This window comes from Pygoscelis adeliae, unplaced genomic scaffold (genome assembly GCF_000699105.1).
Source record: "Pygoscelis adeliae isolate BGI_AS28 unplaced genomic scaffold, ASM69910v1 Scaffold45, whole genome shotgun sequence".
Classification (NCBI taxonomy): domain Eukaryota; kingdom Metazoa; phylum Chordata; class Aves; order Sphenisciformes; family Spheniscidae; genus Pygoscelis; species Pygoscelis adeliae.
Genome location: NW_008825114.1, coordinates 12,051,053 through 12,064,693, shown reverse-complemented (window position 1 = coordinate 12,064,693; position 13,641 = coordinate 12,051,053). Strand labels below are relative to the sequence as shown.

At 38.9% G+C, this 13,641-nt stretch overlaps 1 protein-coding gene across 1 annotated transcript in view; it reads left to right on the top strand.

The window, feature by feature from the left end:
- TLE1 (transducin-like enhancer of split 1 (E(sp1) homolog, Drosophila)) overlaps positions 1 to 13,641 on the top strand; it is a 70,996-nt gene that overhangs the window by 29,099 nt on the left and 28,256 nt on the right. The window contains exons 5-6 of the mRNA XM_009328104.1: positions 9,072 to 9,276; positions 10,022 to 10,038. Coding sequence (XP_009326379.1) covers positions 9,072 to 9,276; positions 10,022 to 10,038 — 222 coding nt within the window. The remainder of the gene's footprint in view (positions 1 to 9,071; positions 9,277 to 10,021; positions 10,039 to 13,641) is intronic.

The following is a 13,641-nucleotide window of genomic DNA, read 5'->3' as shown; positions in this document are numbered from 1 at the left end:
TCAGAGGAGTTAGTGTGGCAGCTTCATGACTGCAACTAGTTTGTATTTTCTTTCTTTAGATAGAGAAGAACTTTTAGCCTCATAGAGCAAATGAATGGGGAATTATGCTTGTGTTTATGCTAACTGTGCTAACTTGAGCAAGATTAAAGAACGTAGTTTAATCTCTAATGCAAGGAGAAAAAAACAACACTCTAGAGCTGGCCAGCTTTAGTATTCTATGGCAAAACTGTGTAGCATAAATCTGTAGAAGAAATACATTTTACAGTGAAACAGGTATGCATCAGTGTAAAAGTGTAGTGAGAGCACCAGAGCATGAAGTGGTGGTTTTAATCTTCATAAGCCAGTTGAAATCAGCATTGCTTTCCCTATTTTGTTTTCTGAAGAACAAAGAGGAGACAAGACTTGATTCCTAAAGGAGGATCACATAGCAGAGGACTGAAAGTGAATTCTGAAAAAGACGGAAGTAACACAGGGAGGAAGGAATCAAGTGACCAAGTAGAAAAGGAGTTAAAGGAAAACAGATAAAAGACTAACTGAAAACTATAGACTTCATATTGTTTTGCAGTAGCTTCATGGAGTACTTTGGACATGCTTGTATCTGTTGGGTTTTTTTTTAATAGATAAGGTGGCACAAGGGCTTAGTTTGTTAGCGTTCTTATAATCGCTGTATCAGCGGAGCAGTGAAATACAATTCTCAGCCTTATTTCAGTTACCTTAGAGATGAAGTTAATTTGTGAGAAAAGGACTGCTTGGGGAGTGTGTGTTGGGGGGGCAGCTGCCCTTATCCCAGTATAGCATCAGTTTTCTGGTTCATGTGAGGCAACTTATGCAACCCCTTACTCCTTCAAAAAAGTTGATGTGCAGTTGAGACTTATTAGTGTGGTTTATGTTGTTTGAACAAGTGGAAACAGGAACTGTTAAAAACTTCGAAGAGCCTTTTGTTCAGAAATTTAACATTAGTTTAAAGCAGATTCCTATAGTAGAAAATAATAACAAAGAACAAACTGAAGATAACTTTTTCATCTTCTTTCTGGTTTTGATATTTGATTTGACATCAATCCTCTACACAGTAAAAAGCTTTTATTTTTTTTGTGGGAGTGGAAAATATGCATCTTCTGTAATAAAGCACGAAAAAGGAACAAGATTTTTCCCATGAGACAGTTGGGTCTTTAAATAATCATGTCACTGCCATACAAATTTTATATGTATGAAATATATGGCTTTGGATAGCTTTTGCCAATACTGTCCTTCTGTGGACTTAAATCTCTGTAGTACAATGACATTTAATGTGGTTTATAGATGGAAGAGGCTTGCTGAAGACACTGTTTCTTTGCTCTGAAGGCACATTCTCTTCCCGCACCCAAGGCACTGTGGTTTGTTCACATAATGGATCATTTTCAAATAACTTCTACAGAACTACAAAGTCTCCATTCTCAGCTCACTAGCTAGAGATGCAGTGGTGGGCATTTTCAAGTTTGTTTACTGTGGTATGGTGTAGCTTCCTATCTGTCAGAATAAAATCTAAGCATTTAGAAGAAGAGGAAGTAAAGAAACCAAATGAAACAAAATAAACACAGATGTTTCAAAGGAATTAGGTTGAAAATTAAGCAATGATAGTAGTAGCTGACTCTCATTTTTCTAAAACATGTTTAAACAGGGAGAAAACGGTAAGCAACAAGAATTGTGGAATCACAGAATGCCTGAAGTTAGAAGGGGCCCCTGGAGGTCATCTGGTCCACCCATCCTGCTCAAGCAGGACCACCTAAAGCCAGTTGTGCAGGACCATGTCCAATGGCTTTTGAGTATCTCCAAGGATGGAGACTCTACCGTCTCCCTGGGCAACCTGTGCCAATGCTTAGTCACCATCACAGTAAAAAAAGTGTTTCTGATGTTCAGGAGGAACCTCCCATGTTTCAGTTTGTGCCCATTGCCTCTTGCCCTGTCATTGGGCCACCCAATGATGGGCCACAAAGATGAGTAAGGGACTGGAGCATCTTGCATATCTCTCTCACAGGCTGAGAGAGCTGGGCCTTCTCTAGGCCCATCATTGGATGCTCTCCTGTATGTCCATGTATCTCTTGTACTGGAAAGCCCAGAACGGGAGGCAGTATTCCAGGTGTGGCCTCAATAGTGATGAGTAGAGGGAAGGATCATCTCGCTTGACCTGCTGGCAATACTTTGTCTAATGCAGTCCAGGACGCCATTCATTTGCTTTGCCACAAGGGCATATTGATGGCTCATGTTCAACTTGGTGTCTGCCAGGACTCCCAGGTCCTTTTCTGCAAAGCTGCTTTCCAGCTGGGTGGCCCCCAGCATATATTGGTGCATGGGATTGTTCCTCCTGGTGCAGGACTTTGCGCTTCCCCTTGCTGAACTTAATGAAATTCCTGTCAGCCTATTTTTCCAGCCTGTTGAGGTCCCTATGAATGGTAACACAGCCATCTGGTCTATCAGCCACTCCTCCCAGTTTTGTGTCATCAGCAAAAGAAAGCAAACTCAGAGCTTAGTTTTGCAGATTGCTGCTATGATACTGAAAATTAGGGTTGGAATAGGTCAGAAGGAAGTATCTTGCAGGAACTGCTAACACACTTTGTGATTAGTTAGTCTAATGGTGATATTATCAAGGAAAAAGAAACATCCAAAAGCAATGAAGGGGAAACACAGCTTCTGCTGCTGAAGCAAAGTCAGAAAATGGAGTAGTAAGCGATCCATATTGGGTAGCTCATATATCAGTCTGTTCACCTATCATAGAATCATAGAATGGTTTGGATTGGAAGAGACCTTCAAAGATCAAGTCCAATCTCCCTGCCATGCGCAGGGACATCTTTCACTAGATCAGGTTGGGCAAAGCCCTGTCCAACCTGACCTTGAACACCTCTGGGAATGGGACATCCACAACTTCTCTGGGCAACCTGTTCCAGTGCCTCACCACCTGCATTGTAAAAAATTTCTTCCTTATGTCCAATCTAAACCTATGCTCTTTCAGTTTAAAACTGTTGCCCCTTGTCCTGTCACTACAGGCCCTGGTAAAAAGTCTCTCTCCGTCTTTCTTATGGGCCCCCTTTAAGTACTGAAAAGCTGCAATAAGGTCTTCCCAGAGCCCTCTCTTGGCTGAACAACCCCAACTCTTTCAGCCTTTCTTCATAGGAGAGGTGTTCCAGCCCACTCTGATCATTTTTGTGGCCCTCCTCTGGACCTGCTCTAACAGGTCCGTGTCTTTCTTGCACTGTGGACCCCAGAACTGGATGCAGTACTCCAGGTGGGGGTCTCATGACAGCGGAGTAGAGGGTGAGAATCACCTCCCTTACCCTGCTGGCCATGCTTCTTTTGATGCAGCCCAGGATACGACTGGCTTTCTGGGTTGCAAGTGCATATTACTGGTGTTTGTCCATTTTTTTTATCCACCAGTACCCCCAAGTCCTTCTCCGCAGGGCTGCTCTCAATCCATTCATTCTCCAGTCTGCACTGATACTGTGGATTGTCCCAACCCATGTGCAGGACCTTGCACTTGGCCTTGTTAAACCTCATGAACTTCTCATGGGCTCACTCCTCAAGCCTGTCAAGGTCCCTCTGGATGTCATCCCTTCCCTCTAGCGAATCAACTGCACCACTTAGCTTGGTGTCATCTGCAAACTTGCTGAGGGTGCACTCCATCCCATTAGCTATGTCATTGATGAAGATATTGAATAGTGGTCCCATTATGGACCCTTGAGGGACACCACTATCTACTGGTTTCCACAGGGATGTTGAGCCATTGAATTTTTGGATTGAGTCTGACTCTTTGGATGCGGTCATCCAGCCGGTTCCTCATCCATCTAGCAATCCATCCATCTAACCATCCATCCATCTAACAATCCATATCTCTCCAACTGAGTGGCAAGAATGTTGTGAGGGACCATATCAAAGGCCTTCTAGGAGTCTAGGTAGATTATATCTGTAGCTCTTCCCTTGTCCACTGATGCAGTCACTCCATTGTAGAAGAATATGGATATATTCTTAAGGGAGGTTGTTTGTCGTCCTGCAATATGTTCTTCCCTGTAGCTGAAATACTCTTTTGGAATTACCTATAGAAACTTAAATGCAAGTATTAATTAATGGCTTAGACTGTCTAATGAGTTTAATCCTGCTAGATTTGACTGTTGGTAGCGTGGGTGGTGTGTGCAGGGTTTGGGTTTTTTTTAGAATGAGGGAGAAGATTGGATCTGACAGGAGCATAATCTTGAGTTTTTCCTTTTTTGGAAGGTTACATTTGCAATGTTGGTTTTAAGAATATTTCTAAACAGTGAGGGAGAAGGTTATCACTTGGTTGGCTAGGTGTATGTGCTCAGACAGTGGCCCTCATGTTCATTGGCCGTAGATGTTTGATACAGGCTCTCACTTCCTTCTGCTACTTAAGCAAGGAAATAAAAAAACATGAAGATTTCCCTTTGGGAAGGGAGAGAATATGGCAATGAAATTGAACACAGTAATACATGTTTTTCTCTTATGTCTTTCTGCCTGCTTGAGTTTAACAAAATCACATTTCTTCAGTTTTACAGAAGTTGACATGAAGTAGTGCCCTTTACATTTTAGGTTTCTAAATGACTTTTGTGCCTGCCAGATATTTTTTCAGAACACCTCCATGGAGCTTGGGGGAATCTGTTGATAGTATTACTGGTGCTAGTGCTGATAAGGTTTTTGAAAACTTTTTCTGCTCTCAAGTGTGTATTTAGAAGGGCACAAAAGAAGACAGCTATTGCAGTTTGGGACCAGGTGTAACCTTTTTTCCACTGTTCACGTACAATCACATCCGAATTTTTAATTCGGTGCTTTTCAACAGAAACTGAATAGTAGATCACACATCTGTTTAAGAACAGAAGAATGTGTTAACTGTGTAACACTAGGAATTCAAAACTAGATGTTTAAATAAGCCATAGGTGTTTGTGACCTCAACGGAGCTACTTCAAGGTGGGAAGTGGGATTGTAGGAGCTCATGCTCTATCTTGATAAGCAGAAAGCCTGAAGGAGACGTGTCATTATTTATGTATAGGAAATCTGTTTCACAAAAACTTACTAACTCTGTCTCTGGAAGTCTCTGGCAGAGATTGAAAATTAAATCCAAATTTTAAGTCCTAGTTAAAGAGCTCTTTATAGCTGGAACTTGCCCAGAATGCTGGAGGTGAAAAACTGTACTGCCTTTAAAATTGTTAGGAGGTGCTTGCTCAGAGAAGCAAGTGCTGTGTTTTTCATATGTTGATTTTTTTGTCTTTGTGGTCTGGTTAGGGGGATACTGGGAAAAAAATTGGAGGCAATAAAAACTACATCTAGACAGTACAGTAAGCTGAATTTGCCATTCCTTTTCTCCCTTTGCAAATACGAACTGCTTCTGCAACAAAATGGTGGGTGAACTACTGATGCTTTTAAAATCACTACTATGGCTAATTATCTCAGTGCAACCACTTATGTATGCATCATTGCACTCTTCTCTACCTTCCCACTTCCCTCTGAAAGTGGACACAGCCCTTGCTCTGCAAGTAATGATAATAATTGGTAGTAAGACAGACCTGTTACTCATCCTTTTTTGAGCACGTTTCTTATGGCAGGTGTCTAGTTTTTAATTAACTACTAATGAACATGCCTAGTAGACCATGGTACTGCTGCCAACTTATTCCGTTTTGTATCTCACTGCTGCTAAGCTCTTAAAAGGTGACAGAGCAGGCATTAGTGTCTTTGAAGTGACATTATATGCATAACGTAATTGTTTCTAGGATCTACTATGGCAAATGTCTAGTTACTAAATACATCTGGTGAGCGTTGCTGTTATCCATCTCCCTGGTCTTTAGTTTCTTCCTTTGTGTGCAGCACATACTCCCTTTTCCCCTTCTAGAAAGCGAATACAATATACTTATAACAATTCAAGTTTTTTAAATAAAAGGAGCATGAACTTCTGGAAAGGATCATCTTTATGTGTTAGGGAGAACTTTAAACCTATTATGAATAGGTAATATATAAACAATAAATCAGTATACTTCAGTCTTAAACAGCAGCGAGCCTCAGATAATAAATATTAAATCACAATATACCTTTGTTGGCTTAAAAGACCATGATCAGGTTTTCAGTCTTAAGTCTGTTTAACGTAGTTGGATATTTAAGCATCTTTGGGTACCATTTTCCTGTGCTACCCTCAGTAGCCATTTTGCAAAGCTTCTAAGATGTTTGGCAGAGTGATGCGTTTCCACTTACAGCTCTCATATTCCGTTCCACACCTTACACTGGGCATTGCTCCCCACCGTTTGAATGCAGTCCCATCAGACAAACAGGACATAGCCCTTCTTGTCACATGCCTTCAGCTTCAGAACCTGTTAGAGGGGACTAGTCCATTCCTCATTTCTGGGACTCTTGAAATACCCTGTGTGTAGGCTACAAAGCAGACCCAGGGAAATTGTACGTAATGTGTCCCTAACAGTTTGATTTCTAAAGACGTTAAGCTATGCTTCCTGAAATCATGAGGGTTAACTTGTTTGCTAATTAAACCAAGCAAGAGAAGCATGAATAAAGGGAATCTTCACAAGCTTCCTGAAGGGATAGGGACAAGAATGGAAACAATTTAACTTCATTTCCCTGTTTTGACCTTCCCATGCCCACGCTGCAAAAGAAGCTAATTTGAGCTCACTGTTGGGAGAAGGGAGGAGGTTTTTCTCCAGGAAACCAATTTGGAAGGCATAATCACTTTTTGTTCTTAGCCAACTGCACACCACAACTAGGTAATCCAGTGTGATAGTGCAGATGGGGACAAAAGACCAATGCCATGAATGCGGTACAGTGCTGCTGATGCATGTTGTCTCATGGCTAGAGTGCAGATCACTGACCTGGCTTAAGTCAATGAGGAAGGGAACAACTAAGATACCATCTCTCTGACAGAGTCTGCCAAAACATGAGGTTATCTCCTGATTTGAGGAAACATGCTGGAAACTACTAAAGTCTTGCTAAAATTTGTGAGAAGAGAGATGTCCTCTTGTTCTTTACAGGCTGGATGAAAAACCAAAAAAAAAACCCCAAAACCTGACAGTCCTGTCAGACTTTACAGTGCTCTTTACTGGATACTTCTTCAGTTAAATGAAGTTTCACTAGCAATAGCTGCTTGATTTTGTAGAAGGTAGTCTACTGCTTTAACTACTTCAAATAAAAATAATACTTAATACTTCCTTCAAAATGTTACTTTTTGGGTTGTTGTAAATACATTAAAATAGAAGGATAAGGACTACCTCTCTCTTACCTTGGTTTTCAAACATACTGAAAAGTTAGCAACGATAGTGATCAGATGTATGTATTACAGTGAAGACTAGCGAGGCTATTTATCCAGCACGTGAAAAGAAATTCCTGATACATGGTGTGACAAAGGTTTGGTAAACTTGTGGCTTTATAGAATTGGCTAAAGGGATTGTGGTAAATTTTAAGATTTGTCTTGTATATCAAAAATAAGTAAATGATGGCTGCATTACAGTTGGGACAGCAGAAAAGTGAAAGATAGCAGGTCCAGTTCAGAGTTCTTCAGTGTAAGTCACTTGTGTCTACATAAATTTATAAACAGCTCAAGGCATGTCTTGGGATGGGGTTATGAGAAATAAAAGTGTAGGGATGCAGTGGTTATCTAAATAGTAATAAATTAAGTCATTCATATGCCAGTAGATGTTTTGCAGGTATTGTTGACAGTCTGTCTTGAACAGTCTTGGGACCTATGGAAGCAGAGTAAATATTTTTGGATTATTTTGAGTTATCTTGGAGTAACTTGTGAAATATTGTGAGCTTTAGTCTAGGTACGATTTCAGTAGCTGTCAGCGGTACTGTAACAATTTTGCCTGCTCTTACAGGACACTAGCATTCACCAGGTCAAACTCTCATGTCTAGCTGAGCTCATCCTGTTCAGACATTTGCTTATCTGTCTTCTCTTTGATCCCATTAATTGGGTGGTACTGTAGCTTTTTTCATGGTATCTACCTTCAGCAGAGGGATGGTGGGGCGTGGCCAAGGTGGAGAGGTTTGTTCTGTCTTTTGTTCATATGTCCAGGCATGAGGAAGCAGAAAAGAGGCAGAAAATATGTTGGACTGTAGCAAACTAAAAGGGAGCTATGACTAAGCTAAAGATGGTTTTGAAGCTTAATTTTCTAAATAAATCTGTGCTGAGCATTTTGGACGAATTAAATAGCTGAACTTGGAAAATATTAATAAAACCATAACAGCTTTAACTAGAAAATATATTTAAACTATGGGGAAGTCATTCCATTATAAGGACTGTGTTTCTAAAATTGCTTACAGCTTATTTTGCCCGATTGGTTACAGGGTTGTATGTCCGCTCATTATGATATTGGTCTTACAAGCTGCTTTTGAAACAGATGGAGGTATTTTAATTCATTAATACCATGTTTCTTGTTGGGAATTCCATGACCTTATTGATGCTATCTGGAATATCTGGATTTTAAGCTCAAAGCTGGTTCCTAAACACAGTGTTAGTTCATGAATATTTTTTTTTTCCAAAAGTTTGGCTAGAATAAAATATAGATTTAACTACACTAAATATGAAATTGAGCAGTGTCTTTTAGGCTTTTTAATATTCAAAACAGAAACCTACTTACTGTTTCCAAACTGGGGGAAGAGAGAGGGGTGAGTTTAATAAATCAGCCTTGCCAGTGAAATTTGTTTTTTTCCCAGAGCAGTGATGCTCCTTTCTATAGAAAGGGAAGGATATTGGGGCCTTCTGCTGCTGCTGTTTGTTTGTCACCGGTGATGCTGTGGCAGGCAGTAGCTGCCCAAAACAACCTACAGTAGCCGAACCTATTCCTCGGGCTGCAGGACAAGTATCCAGCTAGCCTTTTTTGGTTTATGGGCCATGAGCAGAGCTGTCCACAGACAACACAATATAATGCAGTATGTATAGTGTGGTGCGACAAAGAGAAGGTGCTAGATTTAAAATAAACAAACAAATGAAAAAATCCACTGTTGATTCTCAATAATTAACCAAACTTCTCCCTTCTCCTTCCCAAACTATGTGCTATGCGTTGTTCTTCTGGGGATGATGAAACTGCTGGGAACAGCAGCAGCAGTTGCAGGCTCAACATCTCTCCCATGGCCATGGACCTCCAGTGCCTCTAACGCCGCATCCATCAGGACTTCAGCCTCCAGGAATCCCTCCACTCGGAAGCAGTGCTGGCCTTCTTGCCCTTTCTAGTGCTTTGGGTGGGCAGTCTCACTTGGCAATAAAAGATGACAAGAAGCATCACGATGCAGAACACCACAGAGGTGAGAGGCATGGCAGGCCTGATTAGGACATTGTCAGATTTGCACATTGCTGCAAATTATGTACATCTCTAAAGAAATCAAGTTATATAGAATGAGAAAAAACTGTTGGCAAACTTAAAAATGTCTGCATATATACCACTGAAGCAAAATTCAGCTTGGAAATTTTCAGTATTTTAAAAGGGGATCGCTAGGTGTCACCTGCTCTATAGTTTGCAGGGCATTTTGACATCCTGGTAAATGCTTAGTTGTAACACCAGTGGCCTGCACCATATTGTGGAAAGCTGTTAAACTGCATAATGGGTAATTTTTTCAAAGAAAGTAATGTTGTTAAATGGGTGGGTGGGAAGGTAGGGGAAATGAGAAGTTAAATTTTGAAGTGAATGTGTTCAAACAAAAGATTTAGATAATTGCATCTGTTACTTTAGTTTCATAGGCTTAAATCCTAGTACGCAATTAAATATTGGGCAAAATTGCACTTGACTAATTTTTGAAAAGAAAATAATTTATTCTGTCATGAAATAAAACTAGGCTTTGTGTATGGTTAAACTGTAAATCATGTTTACAAAATACTGTAATTTTCAGGAAATCACTGTATTAGGAATGTGCAATGACTTATATAAATAAAAGCCATTTTAAAACTGTTTGCGGCTTGTGTTCTAATTTTTTTCCCCCCTTTTTTATTTCTGTTCTTGCCTCTGTGTCTGAACGGGCATGTCTGTGCATTTCTTGGTTACTGCGGGAGCAGACAGAGAGCCAGGCACAGTAAGTACAGAGAGCCAGGCTCAGTAAGTACCAACGTTCCTGCTAATGTTTCCACTTCTACGTAATGTAATAATCAGACTTTGCACTGTTTGTCTGTTTTTTCTTCCTTTTAGTCAGTTTCATGATACTAGGCATATGTGTTTTCTGTTAAGATATCTCTTGGTTTATGCAGAACAGCAAGTCATTTGTTTGGAGGACTGTATGAATCAGGTTTGTTTGTGAGCAGAATGATTTGGGGGAAGTTTGAGCTTTAGTTTGCTTATTGGGGGTGGAGGGGGAAGCTGCAAATCAAACAGAATATTGACTGCAACTTAAAGTATAACATTATTAGCCAGAGTTAAGATTTTTCCTGTAGGATTTTCAGGAATTAGAGTTGCAGAACAGGTGAGAAATTTAAAATTCATGTGTCATGGCGGTGTTTGGCCCTAGGAGTTTCTTTAACTGAATCTGTTTCAGCCATACTAATGTCTTTACTGCTTACTTTGTGCTTCAGGTGTAACTTCCATAGCAATACTTTTTTCCCTTTAGACATAAGCTGTAATAGAATTGGTCTAAGACAAATCTTATCTGAAAACCAGCCAAAGAACTACTTTGTTACAGCTTTTTATACTGTTGTGTTTTGATATTAGTCTGTTCGAGATGGGCATGTGCAACTTTCACGTCATTTCAGGGGTAACAAAGCTAATTCTGCTTGTTGATGTCGTAGGTGAATTTGGGCTCTATTTTGTTTCTTTTTCTCAATTAGAAAAGGCAAGAACTAGGAAAAGTTATCTGGCAGATATCTTTATGGTACTAAACTTCTGAGTTTTATTGCTGCTTCTTTTTTTTTATACTAGGGCTTGACAATTATTTACTGGAAACTTTCTGCATATCTTTTGAGGCAATCTTTTTGTTTCTAGATTAATAAGCAAGAAGCATTCATTTCAGCTTGCTTAATGTTATTAATGACAGTGTAACTGTGGAAATAATTTTAAGCTAGGTTTTCCTGAAGCCTCAGACTTATTAAGGACATGTTTCTTTGAGTGGGACATATTTCTTTGAGTGATGTTAGTCAAGTGCAGGATTCTCAACAACTTTTCTTAAGAGCTAAGGAAGCAGGTTTGCAGTCTGTGTCCATGTACATACACATGCACATGTGGGAGTGATGGCTTTGTGTTTTGCTTTGGTTGTTATGTTTCCTGTCCTGCTCTCTTCCCATCCTCCCTTGCCCTGTCCATCATGTACTTTGCTAAAGGGTTTTTGAGTTTAAAATCAGGTGCTTCACAGTGTTGTGAAATTTGGACTCAATTCATCTTGTAGCTGAAAATAGTTCTTGCCTATGGAAGGAGAACTGTCAAAAATTAAACCTGGCTTTTGTGTTGTGGGAGATTTGCAGTATCACTTGCTTAGTTTACTATATATGTCAATTATGTTTAATTAAAGTACATAAAATTGTTGCTGCAGTTACTTCTGTCTCTGTATGTGTAACTCATGATTGCTTGGTTATTACCTGTTGTAGGCTTTTTAATGCTGGATTTACCACTAAGTAACCTTGAAACAATCTGAGGCTTAATTTCATAAAGGAACTTTGCCATATGGATATATTGAGTTCAGGTTACTACACTATGGTGGCCATAGTTTCTTTTTGGTCCCAGTGGAGAATAATACTTCATAATTAAATTAAACTTTAATAGCTGAATACAGGTGGACTTGAACTTAAAATTGTTTAAATACAGTGTGGCATTTGAATCTTGGCTTAACAGTAAATTATATCTTCAATAAAAGAATTATAATTCAAATGATAGTCAAGTTCAAATCTGTGGCTAAAATGATCAGCTGGGAATGATTTGCTCTTTGAACTTCTCTAATTCTCTTGTATTTTTAATGGATTTATTTTTAATTTAAAATATATTTTTAAGGATAATGTAAAATTGGTCACAAGTACATAAGGCATACCAGCAGATTTGTTTAATTGCTACATGTTGTTCCAACGGAGCAGTAGGCTCTTACTTTGCAAATTACTTTATAACATGTGGGTCATCAAGATAAGATCAATTTGATTTTCAGAGTAACATTTTAAGTGTAATGGTGCTGCAAGAAATCCTGATAAAGGCTTGCTTTCATTATCCAAGACACCAAAACGCATGCTGTCTGTTAGTTGCCTAAATTAACCATGATATTTGGTATTACTGTGCAGTTCTACAGTATGATTTCCATCAAATATGTCTAGTGTGACCTTCCAGTATCATCAGTAAAAGCTGACAGCTTTAAATGTGCAAGGTTGAAAGATTACAATTTAGCACTTGCCTATTTGGTTTTAAATCAAGCTTTTTTGACGTAACTTTGTGTTAAAGCATATTGTGGCATATTATTTGAGCATATTCATTTTTAAATGAGACCTGGCTTTATTTTTTTAAAGTCTCCTTAAGCAAATGAGCAGTCATGAGCTTTTATGTATTGTCTGTTTGGAAATACTTCATAATGCAGTGAGATTCAGGTACTTGTAAAGGAATGTAAAGATGTAGTGATTTCATTATTCTTGATTGTGATCAGTGTCCTTTTTACCTACTTTTGCTATATCTAAATGGCAAGAGCTACATTTTTCTTTTTTGTACTACTTAAAGTTTCAGGAAGTAAAATGAAAGGAAGTTCTTTGTAAATGCATGTTTGTGAAATATATAACATTTAACTTAGTAATAATAGTATACTTCCTACATGAACTGCTAAAATTACTTTGTCAAAATTAAATTATAGGACTACATGGATAACGGCAGGTGGCTTTTGGTTGATGTAGCTCTAACCATCCAAAACTGGGTCGTGTTATTGTGGGAATGCAGGCATCCCTACCATTGTGACAGTCTGGCTGCAGGTAATGAAGCCAGGCAGAGTAAGCAAGTTTTGCAACTGAAGCTTAATAAAGTTTTGGGAGACATCAATACGAATGAACTTTGATGTCTACGTTTTTTTCTCTAGGGGACATACTGGCAACATTTTTCTAACTCAAGTGTTCATTTATCACTTGTCTTCCCACTGTTCTAGTATCCTGTTTGGACAGCATAGAAACGCGAATGTTCTGAAGCACTCTATTGTATCAGTAATAATTTGTAGACAGTGAAATCTGACTTCATTATGTGCTTGGGATTTACATTAAGGTTGGTGTTTATCTTTTGTCCTCATGGAAAACATTGAGCTTGTTTTCTAAGACTTAGGAATTACTCATACATTTTCCAAGAAATTTTTTTGCCTTCATTGTTAAGCATAAATGTTGCTATTGTTTTGTAAAGCAAATACTCTTTTCTTACAGCAGAGAAATATTCTGTGTCCTTAGTTCTCTGTCCTATTATTCCCCTCCCACTCTTGGAGGAAAGGGGCATGCACAATTGAATGCTACTTTTTGGTTGATACTACATACAAGCTGTTTTTGTTTTGTGTTTTAATTCTTTTAAATGGTGGGAGAAAATCATAAAAGGAGTTATATGAAAATGTAGGGTACTCTTCAGTGTAGCACATGTATGCTTCTTGGCCTTTGTGAAGAAAGTATTGTTTTCCATTATATAGCTTGTAATCAAAAAACTTGAATTTCTTTAATCAAATCCTACAGCCTTTATGGATGCAAACCACAGA